This window comes from Vigna unguiculata, chromosome 3 (assembly GCF_004118075.2).
Source record: "Vigna unguiculata cultivar IT97K-499-35 chromosome 3, ASM411807v1, whole genome shotgun sequence".
In the NCBI taxonomy this organism is placed as follows: domain Eukaryota; kingdom Viridiplantae; phylum Streptophyta; class Magnoliopsida; order Fabales; family Fabaceae; genus Vigna; species Vigna unguiculata.
This window is the reverse complement of record NC_040281.1, coordinates 53,900,809-53,919,821: the sequence shown is the minus strand read 5'-3', so window position 1 is coordinate 53,919,821 and position 19,013 is coordinate 53,900,809. Positions and strand designations below refer to the sequence as shown.

At 35.5% G+C, this 19,013-nt stretch overlaps 2 protein-coding genes across 7 annotated transcripts; one reads left to right on the top strand and one right to left on the bottom strand.

Annotated features, from left to right (window-relative positions):
* Positions 1–429: 429 nt before the first annotated feature.
* On the top strand, positions 430–10,675 carry LOC114177684. 3 transcript variants are annotated; one of them, XM_028063143.1, is made up of 9 exons: positions 430–685; positions 2,732–3,054; positions 3,227–5,838; positions 5,964–6,088; positions 6,452–8,128; positions 8,605–8,653; positions 8,739–8,980; positions 9,275–9,376; positions 10,066–10,675. In XM_028063143.1, exons 2-9 carry the CDS (start codon positions 2,862–2,864, stop codon positions 10,295–10,297), a joined length of 5,232 nt encoding a protein of 1,743 aa, XP_027918944.1. In that variant the 5' UTR covers positions 430–685; positions 2,732–2,861; the 3' UTR covers positions 10,298–10,675. The 3 variants fall into 3 exon arrangements, with proteins under 3 accessions (XP_027918944.1, XP_027918942.1, XP_027918943.1); XM_028063141.1 differs by having other exon boundaries at positions 6,356–8,128; XM_028063142.1 differs by lacking the exon at positions 430–685 and adding an exon at positions 720–1,884 and having other exon boundaries at positions 6,356–8,128.
* Positions 10,676–11,766: 1,091 nt separating this feature from the next.
* Positions 11,767–17,163, bottom strand: LOC114177685. 4 transcript variants are annotated; one of them, XR_003603163.1, is made up of 9 exons: positions 16,882–17,163; positions 16,515–16,599; positions 14,373–14,414; positions 13,880–14,057; positions 13,216–13,268; positions 12,907–13,128; positions 12,418–12,464; positions 12,138–12,315; positions 11,767–12,041 (listed from the first exon to the last, which is right to left on the bottom strand). XR_003603163.1 is itself a non-coding variant. In XM_028063144.1 (8 exons), the coding sequence occupies exons 1-8, from the start codon at positions 17,109–17,111 to the stop codon at positions 12,261–12,263; spliced, it is 912 nt and encodes a 303-aa protein (XP_027918945.1). In that variant the 5' UTR covers positions 17,112–17,163; the 3' UTR covers positions 11,767–12,260. The 4 variants fall into 4 exon arrangements, 1 of the variants encoding a protein (XP_027918945.1); XR_003603164.1 differs by having other exon boundaries at positions 11,767–12,037; XR_003603165.1 differs by lacking the exon at positions 13,216–13,268 and having other exon boundaries at positions 12,907–13,082.
* Between the last annotated feature and the right edge of the window lie 1,850 nt (positions 17,164–19,013).

Here is a 19,013-nt window from a genome sequence, read left to right as displayed (position 1 = left end):
TTTTAACTCATTCAAATTTAATTTTAAATTAAAAATTAAATAAAGTCAACTTGATGATGGAGAGTTAAATTTTAACTAATTACATAACACTCATCATCTTTGAAAAAAAAAGCCATAAAATATCAAATAGCGACCAGATTATGATATAGTAATATATAAAATAGATAAATAGATTATGAGTATAAGTTGTTTTTGTTTTGATTAATATTTATAATGAACTGTTTTCAAAGAAGCAATTATTTTATCACGTTTTTCTGAAACAAAGCGATTGGGCTTTTCCGCCCAGCAGTTTATTCCCTCTCCAAAAAAGGGATTGTGCCGTCACTTTGCCACGTGTCGAATTTCTATTGGATTTGTCATTTACCTTCAACAACTCTTCACGTGATATCTTCCCCTCTTGGGCTCACTATAGCTAATACAACCTATCTTCTAAAAAAAGCCTGAAAGAGCCCAGCCTCGGATCCGAAGCAACGAGCTTAGGATCACCGAGCCTCACGTTGGGGCCGAGCCTGAGTATTGTTGCTGTGTTCGTTGAAAATTTCGCACTATTTCGATCACTTTATCTGTGTGAGCTAAGAGAGTCCTGTTTTCTTCTGCTTCCCACCGCTTCAAACCCTAACGCTTGCTTCTTCAACACTCTCGTGGGATCAATTTGGAGCTTCAATGGAGTCTTCTCAATCTCACTGTGAGTTCTCGGGCTATCTTTCTATCTCTCAAAACCCTAGCCTTCTTTCTCTAGGAACCCTCTCTTTGAGAAATTAAACAAATGAAAAGAAAAACCAAATCTGTGCTTGCGTCTCTGGCTTTTCGCGTTGGGCGCCAATTCGCCAGCATGTGCACTCGTTTTGTGTTGTTTCATCAATTTGAATGCTGATTGTGAGCTCGAATTGTGCCGCGCTTCCGATCTTTTGCGTTTCGGTCGTAGTTTTGAGATTTTCCAGCGATTTTCGGTTTTGAGGCGAACTCAGCTGATGGAAGTGTTGCGGAAGGGGAATAGTAATTGCGTGTTGAGTGCTTAGGTTCCTCTCATTTCTTTTAGAAGTAAGAATGTTTCAGCTCAGGTGAATTGTGTGAATTTGATTTTGGATTTTCGTTCTTGGTTGCTTCAATCACCCTGTTTCTAGTTATAGGTCTATACGGTATTAGGCAAGAGAGTGTGAATTCTTGGCATACTAATATAACCTTATTATAGTCTGTGGAAAGTGAATTGGAAGACTTTCTTCCACTGACAAATTGATTCACGTAAGTGATTTGTGCAAGGAGATTATACTTGGTTAACTTTAGGATAGGTGTTAAAGATTGGTTGCGGATTCTATCCTTGGGGGTGCAATATGAGCCTGGAATTGGAAGCAGAGATGATGGAATTTTGTGCTAAACTACTTTTTAATAGCTATTGTTGATGAGTACGTGTATGTGCAGAACTGAAGGGGAGAGTTTTGAGAGACTAGCTGTTTTGAAGATCTTGGATAAGTTCACTCGTCTGGATATTTTAGGTTATCATTCTCTAAATAGTTGGATTTTGCTTTAAATTTTGGGAAATAACTGCCAGTTTCCGTAAATGCAATGCATTTTTTCAGATGTCTTGAGGACGACAAGTTACAAATTATGGGTGTGGGTATGTGAAAACGCCAATAGTGATATCGAATTCCATTTACTGCATGGCTCTGGTTTGGGATTTTATTCGCATTTACTGCATGGCTCGGGTTTTGCCAACACATTAATTTGGAGGAAGTATGCTTGAGTATGCATTGAACTTTTAAAAGTGTGTTTTTTCTTCCTTTCTCGAGCTTCATCACTATGGTTGATTGGGAAGTCGTTGCGGCCTCTATAAATATTCGCCACTTTGATTCCTTTTGTGCACCAATCCTTCAATTGGCCGAAGAGGTTTCAGCCTAAGCATATTTTATATATTTATGTATTTGTGAGTGCTGGTGACACATTTGTTCAGAAAGAAGAAATCCTTTTTATAAGTGGATGATTTTTGAGGAGGATAATTTATGTTTGAACCTTATTAATTTTTCTATAATAAGTTAGTGTAATAGTTCCAGTGCCAGTAAGGAAGAGAATCCTGTAGTATAAAAAATGCTCAAGAAAAACATGGCTTAGGCTTGGAGCATGTAACATACTCAGTGATTTAACCCTGTGACGCTGTAGATGCTTCCAGTATTATAACTTGGAAGTTGAAACTGCATTCCTTCTTTTCTCTAAATTTCTCTTCCTTTTTTCTCATATATTTCTTCATTTAAGAAGGAACACTGAGAATGTTGATGTTGGATGAATAACCTGGCCTGCTGGACTTCTATGCTTTGTCTTACATTTCACCAAAGGATTTGATACTGTTAACTTGTGTGTTTTTGTTCAGTTAGAAAGTTGTAGTCCAAAAGCTTGACCCACCAACAAATAGAACTTATAGGGCTTCTTTTTTGATCGGCAATTTTGTTGCGCGTTACCATGATTATCACATAAGTTTACATTCCTGGAAGTCTATTATTGCATTATAATGTTTTTTTTTTTGTGTGCTAATTTTTTTGCATCTCACTATTTTTCACTAATCCCCGGTATTCTGTGTACACGGTGCACTTGATGCACTTTATTAATAGTGATCAACTATGACATCTTGCATGGGATGTCAGTTGTTATTTTACATTATGTTTTCACAATATTCTATTAATAAATATATTCGTTTGGAGTTTTTCTTGCACTCTAATTCGTTTCCCTTAATAATTTTCAGGATTAAATGATTGTAGCTCAAAGGTGTATTTTTGGAGAGCATAATATTTGGAGGAACTTTTTCTTTATCTTCCTTGTTTTACTACACTTATAAATAGTTATTTTCTGAAAATTTGTGGGCTGAGTTATCTATGCCGGGAAACGAAGTAGGAGACAGGGTCCATAATTTTTTTGGTCAGGAGAATTTGTCCCAGGGCCAGTATCATTCACAGGCAGTTGACGGGAACTGGCCAGGACTAAGCAACAATTTGTGGGCTGGTAGCCAGAGACCAACTGGTGCTCCTTTTATTTCCAATTTGAAGAATTTCAATATACAGCAATCAGGTATAACTAGGTGTCACCCCTATTTTATAATAGCTCACTTATTTATTAATGATAGTATATTCACTTGCATTTACCTTTTTTTTTTTTATAAATCTCTACTGGTTCAACATAATTTGTAAGTTATAACTTTATTATCTTTCCCTCCATTACTAATTGTATTACTTGTACGAAGATTTTGAGCAGGGACACACAAGCACACCACATTTACGACATGGTTTGAACCTGGCACAATCAAATTTGAGGTCTGACACTGGCAGAAATCAACTCCCGAACCAACAGACAACTGTAAATGGCTATATGCAGGGACATCAGGTTTTTCAGTCGAGGCAAAATGAAGCAAACATTTTGGGAATGGATACAGAGGCTGATTTGCATGGCATTTCAAATCTGTCAAGAGGAATGTCTGTACTAGAGTCACAACAAGGGCCTGGTCTTCAACACTATAAGAAACACATGACTAGGACTGATGCATCAGAGTCTCCTGTTAATTATGATTTTTTTGGAAGTCAACAGCAAATGAGTGGTCGGCATTCAGGCATGCTTCAGTCTTTTCCTAGACAGCAGCCGGGGATGAATGACATGCAGCTTTTGCAACAGCAGGCAATGCTCAACCAGATGCAAGAACTTCAAAGGCAGCAACAACTTCATCAACTAGAAGCTAGGCAACAGAGTTCTATGAATCCAGCGGCCTCCATTTCAAAACAGACAGTTGCAGGCCACTCTGCATCTCTTATTAATGGCATTCCCATCAATGAGGCGCCTAACCTTGTGTGGCAGCAGCCTGAAGTTATGCCTAATGCAAATTGGCTCCAGCATGGTGCATCTGCAGTTATGCAAGGGTCCTCTAATGGACTTGTGTTATCTCCTGAACAACTGCGCCTAATGGGTTTGGTTCCTAATCAGGGAGAGCAGTCTCTGTACGGACTTCCAATTTCTGGCTCAAGATCCAACCTGTATTCTCATGTTCAAGCAGATAAGCCTGCTGCGTCTCAGGTTCCTATCCAACATCAGTATTCTCGCATTCAAGGTGACAAACCAGCATTGCCACACATATCAGCCAGTGGCCATTCATTTCCAGCTCATCAATATGCTTCAATTTCGGATCAAACTAACACAAATGATGGGAATTCAGTTTCAAGACAGGATATTCAAGGAAAAGGTATGTTTGGTTCTCTTGCTCAAGGTATAAACAGTGGATTAAATATGGATAACTTGCAGCAAGTAAATTCTGAGCAAAGAGATGTGCCAATTGAAGATTTTAATGGGAGGCAAGAGCTTGGTGGGTCTTCTGACACTTCTCAGGACAAGGTGGTAGTGCAGGTTCCTCCTTCACAGAATGTGGCTACCCTAGATCCAACAGAAGAGAAGATTTTATTTGGTTCAGATGACAGCCTCTGGGATGGAATTGGTTTCAATATGCTGGACGGCGCGGATAGTTTAGGTGGAGTTCCATCAATTCAGAGTGGGAGTTGGAGTGCACTTATGCAGTCTGCTGTAGCTGAAACTTCTGGTAGTGAAATGGGTATACAGGAAGAATGGAGTGGTCTAAGTTTCCGGAATAATGAACGTTCTGGAACTGAGCGGCCTTCGACCATGGATACCAGCAAACAGCAATCAGTGTGGGCTGACAATAACTTGCAGTCAACACCCAATATAAATTCAAGGCCTTTTCTACGGCCGGATGATCTCAGCAGCAGGCCCAGTACCACTGTAAACTATTCTGGTCTTCCTGGATTTCATCAGTCAGGTGCTGATACTGCACAGGAACAGCAAGACAGGTTACAGACTGATTCTTCTCAAAGATCAATTCCACAGTTTTTAGAACGAGGCAAATGGTTAGATTGCAGCCCTCAGCAAAAACCAATTGCAGAGGGGAGTCATAGTTATGGAAATGCTGCTAATACCTCAGGCTTAGAAGTAAATGATAAGGTTATTTCAGGTTCTTGGACCCATCAACAGACACTGTCATCCCCTAGTAGTAGGGGTGAGCAATTCAATAGATCTAATGGGTGGAATGCTATTAAATCACCCACTCCTAATAACAATTCTCATATAAAGATCCGTGAAAATGAAAGTGTTTTGCAGCCTCATCATGACAAAGCTGTGCAAGAGGATATGAATCAGGTTCCTGCGATGTGGGAGCCTGATTCTGATACAAATTCGTCTGGTGTGTTGGAACATGCAAAGTCTTCAGGTAATATGCAGGTTTGTGGGGAGGATTCTGGTATGAATGGCATTGCTGGCATAGCCAATTCAGGTGCTACTTGGGTCAGCAGGCAAAGCAACCATCAGCTCCCTAATGTTGATGTATGGAGACAGACAGATTCTGTGGGTAGCTATAGAAGAAATGAAGGTGCAGGAAAATATAGGCATCATTTGGAGAAGAATCCTTTAGTTTTGGAATCATTGAAGAATGAAAAGTCAGAAGGAGAGGCACATGATATGGAAAACTTTAACAAAAAGGATAAATCAGTGGATGGTCTTGTCTCTAATTCTTCACATCATAGAACTGGTAGTTTGAGAGAAAGTCCTAGTTTTGATGGTGATTTGCATAGTCCAAAGTTATCTGGGCAGGGAAATAGAAGACCTCCTGTAACTCGAAAATTTCAGTATCACCCAACGGGGGTTGTTGGTGTTGACATAGAACCTTATGGAAATAAACATACCTTAAATTCACAGCCTACACCACATCAACCAATTGGAGGATTTAAAGGTCAGGACCAAGGCCATCCTGGCCAGTCAAAATACAGTCATTCTGATGGGATTTATAATGAAACAGAGAAGGTAATGTTAGGACTTTGCCCTTATTATAAGTGTGACTACATTAATTGCACAGTTTTCTCCATTCATTGCAGAATCAAAAAGTTAAATCCTTTGGAATTTGACATAGGAAAACATATACTTTTCAGGTTGACTCAAAACCTATAGATGACAATGCTTCAAAAAGCATGATATCTGGTCATATACCCAAAACGTTGACTACATATGATAGAAGTGTTGGTAATTATGCCTCGAACAAGACTGCTTCACCCAGGTAATTGAATATGATTAATTTTTTTTTGTTGAGCTAACAAGTTTAGTGTAATATAGTATTTGCTTCTAAATTATTGTTTAGTGTTCTCTTATATGAGGTAACCATGAATTGTGTTTATTTTACTTTTTCATATGCATGCTTCTGGTCTAATTGGGCACTAAAACCCTTGTTTACTTGTGTCTGTTTCTTTTGTTTGCCTACAACTCTACTCTTCCGTACATGGTGACCTTAGCTCAACAATTTGCTTTATTTGTTAAATTATTGTAGTCAAAATATTCTTGAGCTTCTTCATAAAGTGGACCAATCAAGGGAGCATGGCATTGCAACAAACACAAGCACTTCTAACCGCCCTTTATCTTCCAGGGTGATGGATACAGAATCTTCGGATGGGTCTTCTGTACATCCTCAACGAAATCAAGGTTCTTTATCTCAGGGCTTTGGTTTGCAACTGGCTCCTCCCACTCAAAGGCTTCCTATGACATCATCTCATGCCACACCACAACATGTTGCATCTGAGACAGGGGATAAGGGTCCTACTTGGTTGTCTGCTACTCATACTTTTCCTCCTCGAGAGTCATCTCACGAGCTTAGAAATAACGTTGGCTCCTCAGGACAACTATTTGACAAAGCCTCACAGTACAGTGCACTGGGAAATATTCCACAGGGTTTTGCTGCAGGCTTTCCTTTTCCAAGGATCCATACTCAAAATCAGAATGTGGCTAATCTTGGTGGACAAGTAGCAAATACCCAATCTGATAATGCAATGTTTTTTGATCGGACTGCTTCCAGTAATCAGGTAGATGAGTATTGTGAAAGAGCTCAAACTAGTCAATCTGAATTGCAATCTGCTCAGGAGATGTCCCAGATGGATAGTATGAATCAAATCCGTGCTGGAGATCCTTTCATGAAATCTTCAGCATTGGAGGCTGGTATTGCTCCTCATTCTTCTGTTACATCATCTCCACAGGGTGCCCATTCAAAAGTATTACACAATGTATGGACAAGTGTTTCTAGCAAGCAACATCCTAATGCTTTGAAGATTCCATCCCATCCCCAACCAAATAATATTTATGAGACGACAATAGGACCACAGAAGCCAGGTATTGAAGATTCAGAGAACGATGGTAACATTTCTATGCAGCAGGTCTTGTCTGAGAGTGTTGATGCTGTTGAAGAGACTGCAAATGCTTCACACACGAAGGAACATGTGAAATATACATCTGATGCACCTCAATCAAGCCCAGCTGCTACCTCTAAAGATATTGAAGATTTTGGCCGATCTTTAAGACCAAATAATTTCTTGCATCAGAACGTCTCTATGCTAAATCAAGTTCAGTCCATGAAAAATGTGGATATTGATCCTAGTAATCGGGATGTCAAGAGATTCAAGGTTTCAGATAATATGATGGAAAAGCAACAGATAGATTCCATTTCCAACCGTGGACAACAATCATATGGATACAACAACATAGTCAAAGATGTGTCAGATAATAGTTCTTCAGTGCAACCATCAGATCCGAACTTGGTAAACTTTTCAACAAAGGTGGGTGATGCTCGAGATACTAATGCATCTTCTCAGGAGGTGATTGGATATGGTCAGAGAAATGCTCTTAATGTTGGTAATAATAACAAAGTAACTGCTGTTGGAAGTGAGCATTCTGTGATAAATCCTCAGATGGCTCCATCGTGGTTTGAGCAGTATGGAAATTTTAAAAATGGTAAGATGTTGCAAATGTATGATATGCGAACAATGACTCCGCCAAAGATTTTGGAGCAGCCTTTAATCATGAGGAACCAATCTGGTAGTTTGCATCTTGCAAATTCAATGGAGCAAGTTAATAGTCTCAATGATGCTGGGCAAAATCCAATGCTTACTTCAGTTTCGAATGAGCATCTGCCTTCTCAGTCATTACTTCCTCCTGCAGTTGAACCTGATCTGTCATCTAGTATGCGACCAAAGAAGCGTAAAAGTTCCACATCCGAACTTATACCATGGCACAAAGAGCTGAGTCAGGATTCTGAAAGGCTTCAAGATATCAGGTGCTTGACAAAATGATGTGATTTATCCCACTTTCTCGCCTTAGATTATTTCACAGAAAACAACTTTCAGTCCCAAGTTCGCCGATGATTTTTATTTTAGTTTCTTAACATAAAATGAGCTAACTAAATGTAGATTTAATGCACTTGTAATTTTCTATTGCTATTTCTGATGACTAGAAGTTACAAAATGTCCTTAATCTTTCACCAGCTGCTAGATCTGTTTTTAGTTTCTTAGAAGTATTTTATGCCTCATGCTTTTGCTATGCACACACACACACACACACACCCACACACACACACACACACACACCCACACACACACACACACACACACACACACACACACACATATATATATATGTATGTATATATATATATATATATATATATATATATATATTCAATCTTGTTTTATATAGATCAGTTTTTCTTTTACCTTCTACTTTCTGAGATTGAGGTTCTTTATTACTTGACAGTGCGGCAGAATTAGACTGGGCCCAAGCTGCAAATAGATTGGTTGAGAAGGTATGTTCATAATTACATCAGTCTAAACTAAATATCTTAATTCATTTGCTACTAGAAGTTCATGCTGCTCCGTATATGACATTAGATTGAGGATGAAGCTGAACTAATTGAAGATGTCCCAATGAAGTCAAAAAGAAGACTTGTGTTGACGACACAGCTTATGCAGCAACTACTTAATCCCCCTTCTGCTGTAGTTCTCTCTGCAGATGTCAAGTTGCATTATGAAAGTTTGGTCTACTCTGTTGCTAGATTAGTGTTAGGAGATGCATGCAGTTCCATCTCTCAAACAGGAAATGACACCATCATGTCCCCTGGAAGCAAAAGCCTGTAAGATTTTTTTATTTTTTTAAATGGGAAATTTGATCAATGAGTGAACAACTTAGTTGAGCATTTATTAACAAGCTTATTTCTACTAGCTTCACTACAAAGCATACTGAAATAAGCCAAAAAGACCTTATAGAAGAGTCATTAGCTACTTCAGAAACGTAACCAAACACATGTACAAACCTTATGATAGTCTGAAATAAGCTCCCTAAAAGCCCTTAATGCATACATATATGATTCCATGTTTTGGATATGTTATATCACAAAGATTAATTTTCTTACTGGTGTATTCTGTAGCCTGCACGATAAGCTTAAAGCATCTGGGAAATTTGACCAGTACAATTTGAAAGTGGAAGACTTCGATGGTAGAGCGAGAAAACTGGAAAATGATATATTGAGGTACTATCAGTGTTTATTTGTCTCATGGCTTTGGCCAATACTGTGGTCTGTCTGAGTAACAGATTTCATATGCAGGGTCATTAGTGTATGAATACATATGAATAGGTGCTTTGCTATTGTGTCTTGAATAAATAATAAGGAGCTTTATAAGACATGGCCTTTTAATGTTCTTCAGTAGTTAATAAATTCCATGGAACAATTGATTTAACACGTTGAAATATGGAATATTTTCAGACTATTTTACTTTCTTTTTTATTTGAAGAATGGGTTCAGTTGCTTGTGAAATATACAGATAGGTAATTTCTGGAAAATTTAGGTTGGATATCGTGTTTCACTTGTATTAGTGTTAAAAGGTTCATATTTCACTTGCGTTAGTGTAAAAAAAACCATTAAGTGTGGTTATGATGGTAGAAATTTTCAGCTTCTGAACTTTTTGAACATGTATCTAGAAGAAAAATTACATCAATGATATTTACATGCTTCTCCTGATGGACTGTAAATTTACTAAACTTTTTTAAATAGCAGTCTGCACCCCCTATTTTTTGGTTTTTCGTTACAGTTTGATTTTTCTTAGTAATGATGATATCTGCTTTGTCTTTAAGTTTCGGTTATTATTTACATTCTGTCTTTTGCTTTCGTTTTTCTATCCTTTTACTTATTTTTTTACAATTTTCATATTGATGATGCAGATTGGATAGCAGAGCCTCAATTTTGGACTTGAGATTGGAATGTCAGGATTTAGAAAGATTTTCTGTGATCAATCGATTTGCCAAGTTCCATGGCCGGGGGCAAAATGATGGGGCAGAAACCTCATCATCTGATTCAACTGCAAATGCTCAAAAATCATACCCCCAGAAATATGTTACCGCAGTTCCAATGCCTAGAAATCTCCCAGACAGGGTACAATGTCTTTCACTTTGACAATTAATTAATTCATTTTTCCATCTTTCTTGGTCAGTTGTCTCCACAACATCCTGTTTATGGTCCTTTTTCTTTCAACTTATATTATTGCACTTCATCGCCATAGAACCATACAACTGGCAGTGTAGGAGAAGAATGGTACTAGATTGCCTCCCCAACCATGGAGGCTGTTAGATCTTTTCAATCTATATATGAATGTATGTATGTATGTCTAGATCTTCGCAATCTAGTTATCTTTTACCTTTGGTTTTCAGGTTCCAAGCCTTTTGTATATATATTAAGATAAGATATGCAGTTTACTTAGTTTTAATCATACCATTTGGCTCGGTTTTAGCTGATTAAGCATGAGCTGTTCAATGTTTATTTGTTTTCTTTAAAGAACATAAGATCTTAAACTGTTTCTTTAATTATTTCTATAATTCCAATTCTAAATCATCTTCCTTTATTTGTATGTACTTAGTGAAATATAATATGTGCAATCTTCTAACCTCACAGTCAGTACTTAGTGAAATATCTGAGCCAAACAAGATTGCTCCAGTGTAGGATACCACCTACTACGTCCAAAAAATATCATAAGCTGTTTTATATTTGCTGAATATTCATGTTCTAAATCATATGGGTCGATTGTCTGATTCGTGTAGCATAAGATGTTCAGTATATATGTTATCAATTTCGAAGTATTTCCTTGAATTTGTGTTGAGTAGAAGAATAATTGCATTAGATCATCACTCAATTATTTTCTGAACATTCATATGTGCATATAAGCTGTGTAGAATTTCATAGGGTGCGGGAAGAAACACCCGAGACATGTATGAATATGTGCTTATAATATGTGTAAAGAATATATATGCGTGGGCTTTAGTTTCAGTCTTATTGGCTCGTACGCATGTTTCGTTCCATTTAGGATTATAAACTATTTTAGTTTCTCACTCAGTAGTCCCAAAAATTCCGCGCATGTTTCCTGTGTTTGACGTATTTTATTTGTTGGTCATGATGCACATATTACTAACGTCTTCCAAAGCATCAATCATATCATGCTTAAAGTTATATATTATCTTCCGACAGTGAAAGCTTAGTTTCCATTAATTGTTGAAAAAAATATTGAAAAATTGGATTGGTCGACGTCTTCAGATGCTATTATGAATTGACCATTCATATCTGCGAATACATGAAAGTCGTCATCCTGATAATAAATGAACTCGGACCTTGACAACGACAAAATTCGTCCTTTTATCACGCAAATGAAGTACTATGTTTTCAACCTATCACGCAAAACTTGTCCTTTTATAGATGCCAAAAGACAAAGCAGGAAAGCAAACATATTTATACCTTTTTGTACGAAACACTGACAGTTATCCATTGTTTCTTTAGAAAGCAACCAAAATACCTGCCTGCTTGTAATCACTTTACATCTATAATATAATAAACAAACACAACAGTTTACAAATTTCAATTTTTAAAATAGAAAGTTAAACTGATTGACATAACTTAATTGAAATTAATTTCTTCTTTATAACAGCTTTTGGACCATATCAGTTAATCCAGTTCAGAATCCAAATAGCCAAACCCAACCAATCATTGTTTCTCTGTAGGTTCTTTCCAACTATACAGTTATAACATTAAAAATATACAAAACTTCCCTAAAGGTTTAAAGGGAAAATAAAAAATTCGCCATAGAAAAATAGTTCCGTACCTCTGTTAATTTTGCCTTTGAACAAATTTCACTAGCATACGAAGATCCTGTCTGTCCACAATTTGTTAGTGTTGTGAGACTAAAACCAGTCATCTATATGACAATTATCATTTTTAGCAGCAACAGCAAGCAATAAGCGACTCTTACCACTCTTTTCGCATGCCCAACTATGACAACGTCTAAAATGAATGTTAGAAGGTGTATTCATTCATCTTCTCTTCAAACATGATGTCATTCAAAGTTAAAGACTCATTCCTGTTGACGGCAGCTTTAAACAATGCTAACATGCATTTCTTCGCCAACCACTGTAAATATCTCATTCACTCTGATTAAAGAGGGGAAGGAGAGGATGGAGGAGATTAGAAGCATTTTAGACACTGATAAACATTCACATGAACTTCATATATGAACTTCGTCGCAATCTTACTTGAGAGTGTCTATGTTTGCCTCTGCAAGCCATGTTGTTAAATAAACCTGTTATGTACAATAATATATTTAGAAAATATCATTATAAGGAAACGTATATTACGTATATAATAGAAAAAACATATTCTGCCCCAACTGGCAAAATTATGTTGCTCGAAGACATACACAGTATTCTTACGTCATCGACTTACAAACTTGCTTTTCATTTTTTTTTTCAGTTTTTTAAAATTTTAGTAACTGCGCAAATTTAATTCCGACATTACATTGTTTCTTCAATCAGAGAGGGGAAACTGCGAATGAACCCTTGCAAAGACTTTGTATCCGCATTGACTAAAATCGCACCGGACTCTTATCATGTTAGCTTACAGTTCGGCCAATGTATCATATTCTAATTTAGATTTCCAGATCGTAGTGCAGTTTCTAAATGATGGTAATAAATCAAGAAATTTTACAACGAATTCAAAAGCAAACGCGGTATTAAATACAATACCTGTAAAACCTCAGGATTGGGTTGGTTGTCAAATCTTAAAGAGGCAATGTCAGATTTCCCATCCCTGAAACTTGGTGGCACTGGTCCATGAGTCACTTCACAGTACAGATTGCAGTCTGTCAAATCTTTGAATTCATCTTCATAAAGCTGAGTTGACCAATGCAATTGTTTTACCTCTGAAGTGTCATAACCAATGGACATAAATTCAAGAACAAGTAATCGCTGCCCATTTGAAGCAAGTTTCCCAGTAAGACCAAAGTCAGGAATCATATATATAATGAAAATATTTTTGCAGAAATTGCAATTCACCTTCAAACAAAGTTCCAGCCTAAACATCTGAACCAATTCCTCAGCATATTTCTCTGTGATTTCAAACCTTGCAATTTTAGCATAATTGACATGAATAATCTTCAGGTAACGCATCACACTATTATCTTCCTCACGCTTTAGTTATATAGAGAGAAAGTTAAAGATATGAATTGATTTCTAGGTGGAAGAAACATTGTTATCGTTGAATTATTTTCAGATTTAGAATAACTCCTCGAGACAATTTAAAAATTTCTATAATTCAGGCTAAACTTAAACCCTAAATAATTGACTAACAATGCATAGTACTAACAGCTGACAACTCTATCAGAAAGAAGCAGTATGCATTCTGTAAATTTCTCTTTGCCTTTATTCGATTATATCACAATCTTTATCCAATTTAATGGGAAAATTTGCGAAATACAGTCTCATTGTTGCAACTTCCCCGTACACTTACTCTGTGGTCAGTAAGTATATAATGCTTAACATGAAATCAATATTACCTCCGAGGATTAAAAGATTCTACGATGAATTAGCTACCTCATTATGTGAAAATATATTCAGAAAAAAATGAAGGAAATGGGAAAATAACTGGCAAATCGTCTCAACAACTGCGTAACTGTATAAACTATCAATTGCTTATTCAGCAAATATTATATTGCCATACCATGTGAAGTCATTGAATAAAATGTAAATACTGGAATTCCACCACCATCTCCAGCATCTCCAAAATCACTTTGGTCTGCAGAGTTATAAGAAAACTGTAACAGAGGACTACTGCTTGATCCTTTGAAGAAGCACTTCATCGATCTGCTAACATTGATCATGTCACTTACAATGCCTACCTGAAGTTACAAAACATAAAAATAAAACATAACACATACATACAATGAGCATCTTTAAGTAAAACAATCGCCTACTTTAACCATGCGTATGTGACAGCTATATTTATTAAGCACAAAGATGTTAACGAAGCACTAGAATATTGAACAAAAATTTGGAATTCATTAACTAAAATTATATGTCCTCAACAATGAACTTTCAGTCCACCAAACAGCTTAGGTAATTAATACATGTCATAATATGCCGTGACATTTCTTTGCTAGTACAAATATATCAATGGCTCCCGATAGAAATTAAACAATATAGATGTGACATACCATGTCCTTATAACACAACAATAATTTGCTCCTTTGCAGTTCCTGAATCAAGTACAATAACCACATCAATAGATATTAAAACAATGTCATATACTTTAAAGATTATTTTTTAAATAAAAGATATTTATATGGGAGGAGAATAATAAGATTAACGAGAGAATAAGGTATCCGTCAGAGCAGATAGATATACAAAAATAACTGACTTTTGTTATTCTTAACTATTTTTCTGTGAAAGCAGAAAGGACTCTTGTCATCACTCTGTTTTTTTTAGTTTGAGAAAAATTAAACCCCTCATCGATAGAAATTATGTTTAGATAAACATCCTAGAGAAGTAGGAGAGCCAACGGGAACGCATTTTTTTCCCACCCAACTATGCTCAAAAACCTACTATAGGAACCTTCAAGTAGACTCAAATAAACTGTTGTCTAAAAGGACTGTATACTTAAGGAATAAACTTTCAAGAACTTGCATACAGATAATCACTAGGTTAATAACATCTCAACCATTCTAGTTTAAACCTTACTCCGGGTATTACTTTTAAAAACAGCCTATTGCGGATATCACTCAGACAACAAATAGCATTTCATTATTCACTTTATCAAGTGAAATAAAGCACAGCCTGCCCTTGAGTTTGGCTAGAGATGTCAAAGGTTTAATTCCTGATGATTAAGCATATTAGCCAACGTAATGTTTTTAGGACACCAGATTTCCAATATCCCACTTCCGTGGTTCTTGAACCTACAGTAAACCTCCCACTACCAAGATGATCTCTTCTTCCACTCCAGACTACAAACAACTCCCGTGGAATCTTAATCATCTCAAACAACCCCAACCCTAAATTGGGATATCAAAAAGAGGTAGAAAATGAAAATAATGAACATACATGCTGGAATGCAGGTAATATAATCACAGTGAGAAAAAAAACACACCCTCACAACTATCAACACTATGAGACATTTATAACCAAGGGATCCTAAAGTAAGTGAGGCCATTGCAAATTTCTGCATAATTTTAATTCAGAAAACATCAAATATTTGAATATCTGAGGACATCTGTTTAAGCACATCAACCACTATTGTGAACAAGAGCACAAATATAAATATCGCTAACCAGACTTCTCTAACCTCAGACCCACAGTTATGTTCACCATTGAGAATCACACAAAAAAATAGCAATATAAAAGCAAATACAGATTCACCTTCTCAATCTAGAATAAAAGGCTACTTCGTTTGAGAAACTTATCTAAAACAGCCCAGTTCACTATCTCATGTTTTCTCAAAGTATAACTATATATTGAAATATTTATAATCGTAGAGCCTACGTTAATTCAAGCGGATAAGTGAAAGAAATTGATCACAACAAGAACCCACGGCCAAGCTACTTACATGTGATGCCAAAGTTCATATTAAATCAGACAAAATATGGCTTATATAAAGCTCCAATGTGAACTAAATCTTGCCAGTTACGTTGTGTACTGAATATCCAAATGGAAGTTACAAAGAAGTAAAGGAGATAAACTTTCAGCAACAAACACTTATATATTTAATTAGTCTCAACAAACAGAGGTTCTATATGACATGAATAAATACATAACTGGCCTTTGACAAATTTGCAAAAAGCAAAGTGAAATTATTTCTTATAAAATATGGACAAAACAATTACTAAAACCATGAAAAATAGCATTTTTGAAAACTAATGATAATTTACTGGAAAGAGTTCATCTGCTACCAGCAATAATCTATCAAGTCTACAATTGGCAGTTTCATCAGATGCAACAGAGAGAATACAACCAAACTCCCGGCATTCATTATACGGTAGACACAAAGGCATCATAGGGTGAACCCAATATACACAAATTCAATTTACTTTAAATTACAATACAAAATGTTTATTTTATCTTTTAGTTCATCAGAAACTAAATCCATGACCTCTCTTGTCAAACCAAGGCCATGCAGTGATTTTTCTTTTCCCCTGATAAAGTTAATTGTGAAATACAGTTTGATGTCATTGTATGATATCCGGAATAGCCAGCTTAAAATCATACAAATCTTCATGCAAAAAAAAAAAGAAAAAGAAAAAAGAAAAAAAATGCTTTACACAGAAGTTGAAGAACAAGGACAATAAAACAAAAATCAATAATACCTGCCGCTTAAATAGCTTCAAACAAGCTCTCTTTCTTATACCAGGCATATCGCTCAGAACACCTAATTTCATATCAGGCATGTACCTACATCAATTACAAAACAACAATCAAAACAGCATAACCTCAAGCACCTTACTGGCCAAAAAAAATCTCATTAATTAAAAAAATTAACTCGCCAGAGCAGGAATACTCGAACGGATACAACTCCGCGGAAAACTCCATTGGAAGAAAACATCTAAATTTTCGAATTCAATTAAGTTCACACTGTTACTATGTTCCAAATTCAATGAAGTTCATACTGTTCCTATGTTTTCGGTTTTGAATGCGAAACCGGCAATAGAATGAAACTCAACGTATTGATAAGACCTTTGGGAGAGATGAGAATTAACGAGAGCAGTTGCATGGGATCTTCCAGCAGACGAAGCAGAGAACCATCGATTTTTGAACGACGCCAATTGTGACCATTGGTTCCTCAAATTTCTTTGCGCTTGAGGCCTCCAGAGTCTGAGCACTGATGGCGGTAATGGTGATGGTGTTTGATGTTTCGAATCAGTGGTTCTTGCAGGAGTTGATGGTGCTGAGTCTAGGGTTTCCATTGCTGAGTAGAAGAGCGGCTACAAGTTCCCCTGCACTGCAGTTATATAAGTGCATGCACAGACCCAACATCCTTTATAATTCTTCAAGGGATGCATATAAACTAAAAGACGGTTAAACCCCTACACTCGCTGTAAAAACAAAATAATCAATCAACATGATCATGAATTAGATGTTTAATATTTTGTTTTAACAATCTTTTATCTTATTATCGTTGATATAAGGAAAATAGTAATTTGACATTCATTTCTCTGACAATTTCTTTAACAATAAATTGTCATATTTAGTTGATAAAAATAAATATAAATAAAATTTTAAAATTAAATAATAATGAAAATGATTTCACTTTATTTTGCATGTAAAATTAGGTGAAGTCACGTGAGTTTTAATGAAATATTTAAAAGAAGATTTTGCCCCATGAATTAGTTAATAATTTTGATAACTTGGAAGTTTGTAACATTTTAGAATTCAATACCTTTGTATATGTTTAAAACCATGATTCTTTCATAGTTTATCTAGGTTCTTTGTAGCATATTTCAAATTCAAACAATTATCCTCATAATTATCATTCACATTTTAGCAAAATCTAAATTCTCACTATATTCACATATGCGACTAAAAATAAACAAGTGAAATCTAGTCCAACAAATAATATTAAATATTTGAACTCTCAATCTCATTACTAATTAATTTAAAGTCAAATAATTTTATCCATCGACTATAACTTGAAAATCTAATTGAATTATAAAAATGAAGCCTGTATATTACATTTAGCTTGAAATTTTGTTCGCAGAAAAAAATAACTTGGGTTAAATTCATGCATATCCAATTTCTTAGATCTAAGTATTATAGATATATATATATATATTTTCTTAAATCATCATTAATTTGGAATGATATTAAGGATGCATATGATATTATTCTTAAAAATAATTTGTGAACACTAAGTAACAGTGATTGTATTAATCTTTGGAATGATCATTGGTGTTTTGACACTTGTATATCCAAATATGCTCGAATCCTTATTTTGATAGAATAAGGTTATTGTTTGTTGTTCGCTTAGCTTAAACATACACTTACCGGAACTTTTCTCCTTTTGTTTTTAATTTATGTGATTTTTTCTTCTTTGATGATTAATGGGGAGGAGGTGTATCTAATTGAATTTTGGATGATACATATGTCCTTTTTTCACAAGTTGCTAAACTTTTACAATATAGAATATGTGGATTGGGAAAATTTGATTTAGATGAATGTTGGTCCACCAATTAAAACTTTGGTTATTTGAAAGTTGTTGTATGATCATTTGCATATTGTTTTGGAGGTTTCATAAAAGGGTGTGGTTTTGTGCTCTTTGTGCTCTTTGTGTTTTTTGTGTGAGAACAATGTTGAATCTTTATCTAATTTGTTATTTTACTCTTCTATTGTCATGTGGTTATGGGAATGATTAAAGATCATTTTTTAGGATTTGTTGATTTTTTTCTTTGAATTTGATTGTGCAGTTTATGAAATATCCTTGTAGTCCTCTATTTAAAGTGATTAAAGTGAATGTCACTAATTTGATTATCTGGATGATTTGGAGGATGAGAAACTATAGTATATTTCAGGTTCTAATTGTTTTTGCTCCTGCTATCTTTCAAATTCAGGAATTGGTGCTTATGGTTGGAAATAAAACTAAGAAACATGAGTAATGTTGTCTTTTATTTTTTGGTACTGAAAATTTTCAATATTCAAACTAGGGAGAGTATGGTGGTTTCATTTAAGGACGTAATATAATAAGTTCCATCTACTAATTGACTTAAGATAAATATTAACATTGCATATAGGAGTTGCCCTGGTTTAGTTACACGTACTGGTATTTTTAAAGGAAGTCGAGATGAATATGTGGATAATTTTTCAACTCTTTT

What these genes read in the sequence shown, in the direction of transcription:
- LOC114177684 (XM_028063141.1), top strand. Translation starts at nt 2,862, where the DNA reads ATGCCGGGAAACGAAGTAGGAGACAGGGTCCATAATTTTTTTGGTCAG. An exon ending in TTTATAATGAAACAGAGAAG is followed by an intron (nt 5,839 to 5,963) that starts GTAATGTTAGGA and finishes TATACTTTTCAG; the next exon opens with GTTGACTCAAAACCTATAGA. An exon ending in GAAAGGCTTCAAGATATCAG is followed by an intron (nt 8,129 to 8,604) that starts GTGCTTGACAAA and finishes ATTACTTGACAG; the next exon opens with TGCGGCAGAATTAGACTGGG.
- LOC114177685 (XM_028063144.1), bottom strand. Translation starts at nt 17,111, where the DNA reads ATGGAAACCCTAGACTCAGCACCATCAACTCCTGCAAGAACCACTGAT. An exon ending in TGTTGTGTTATAAGGACATG is followed by an intron (nt 14,058 to 14,372) that starts GTATGTCACATC and finishes TTGTAACTTCAG; the next exon opens with GTAGGCATTGTAAGTGACAT. An exon ending in TTATTCAATGACTTCACATG is followed by an intron (nt 13,269 to 13,879) that starts GTATGGCAATAT and finishes TTGAAATCACAG; the next exon opens with AGAAATATGCTGAGGAATTG.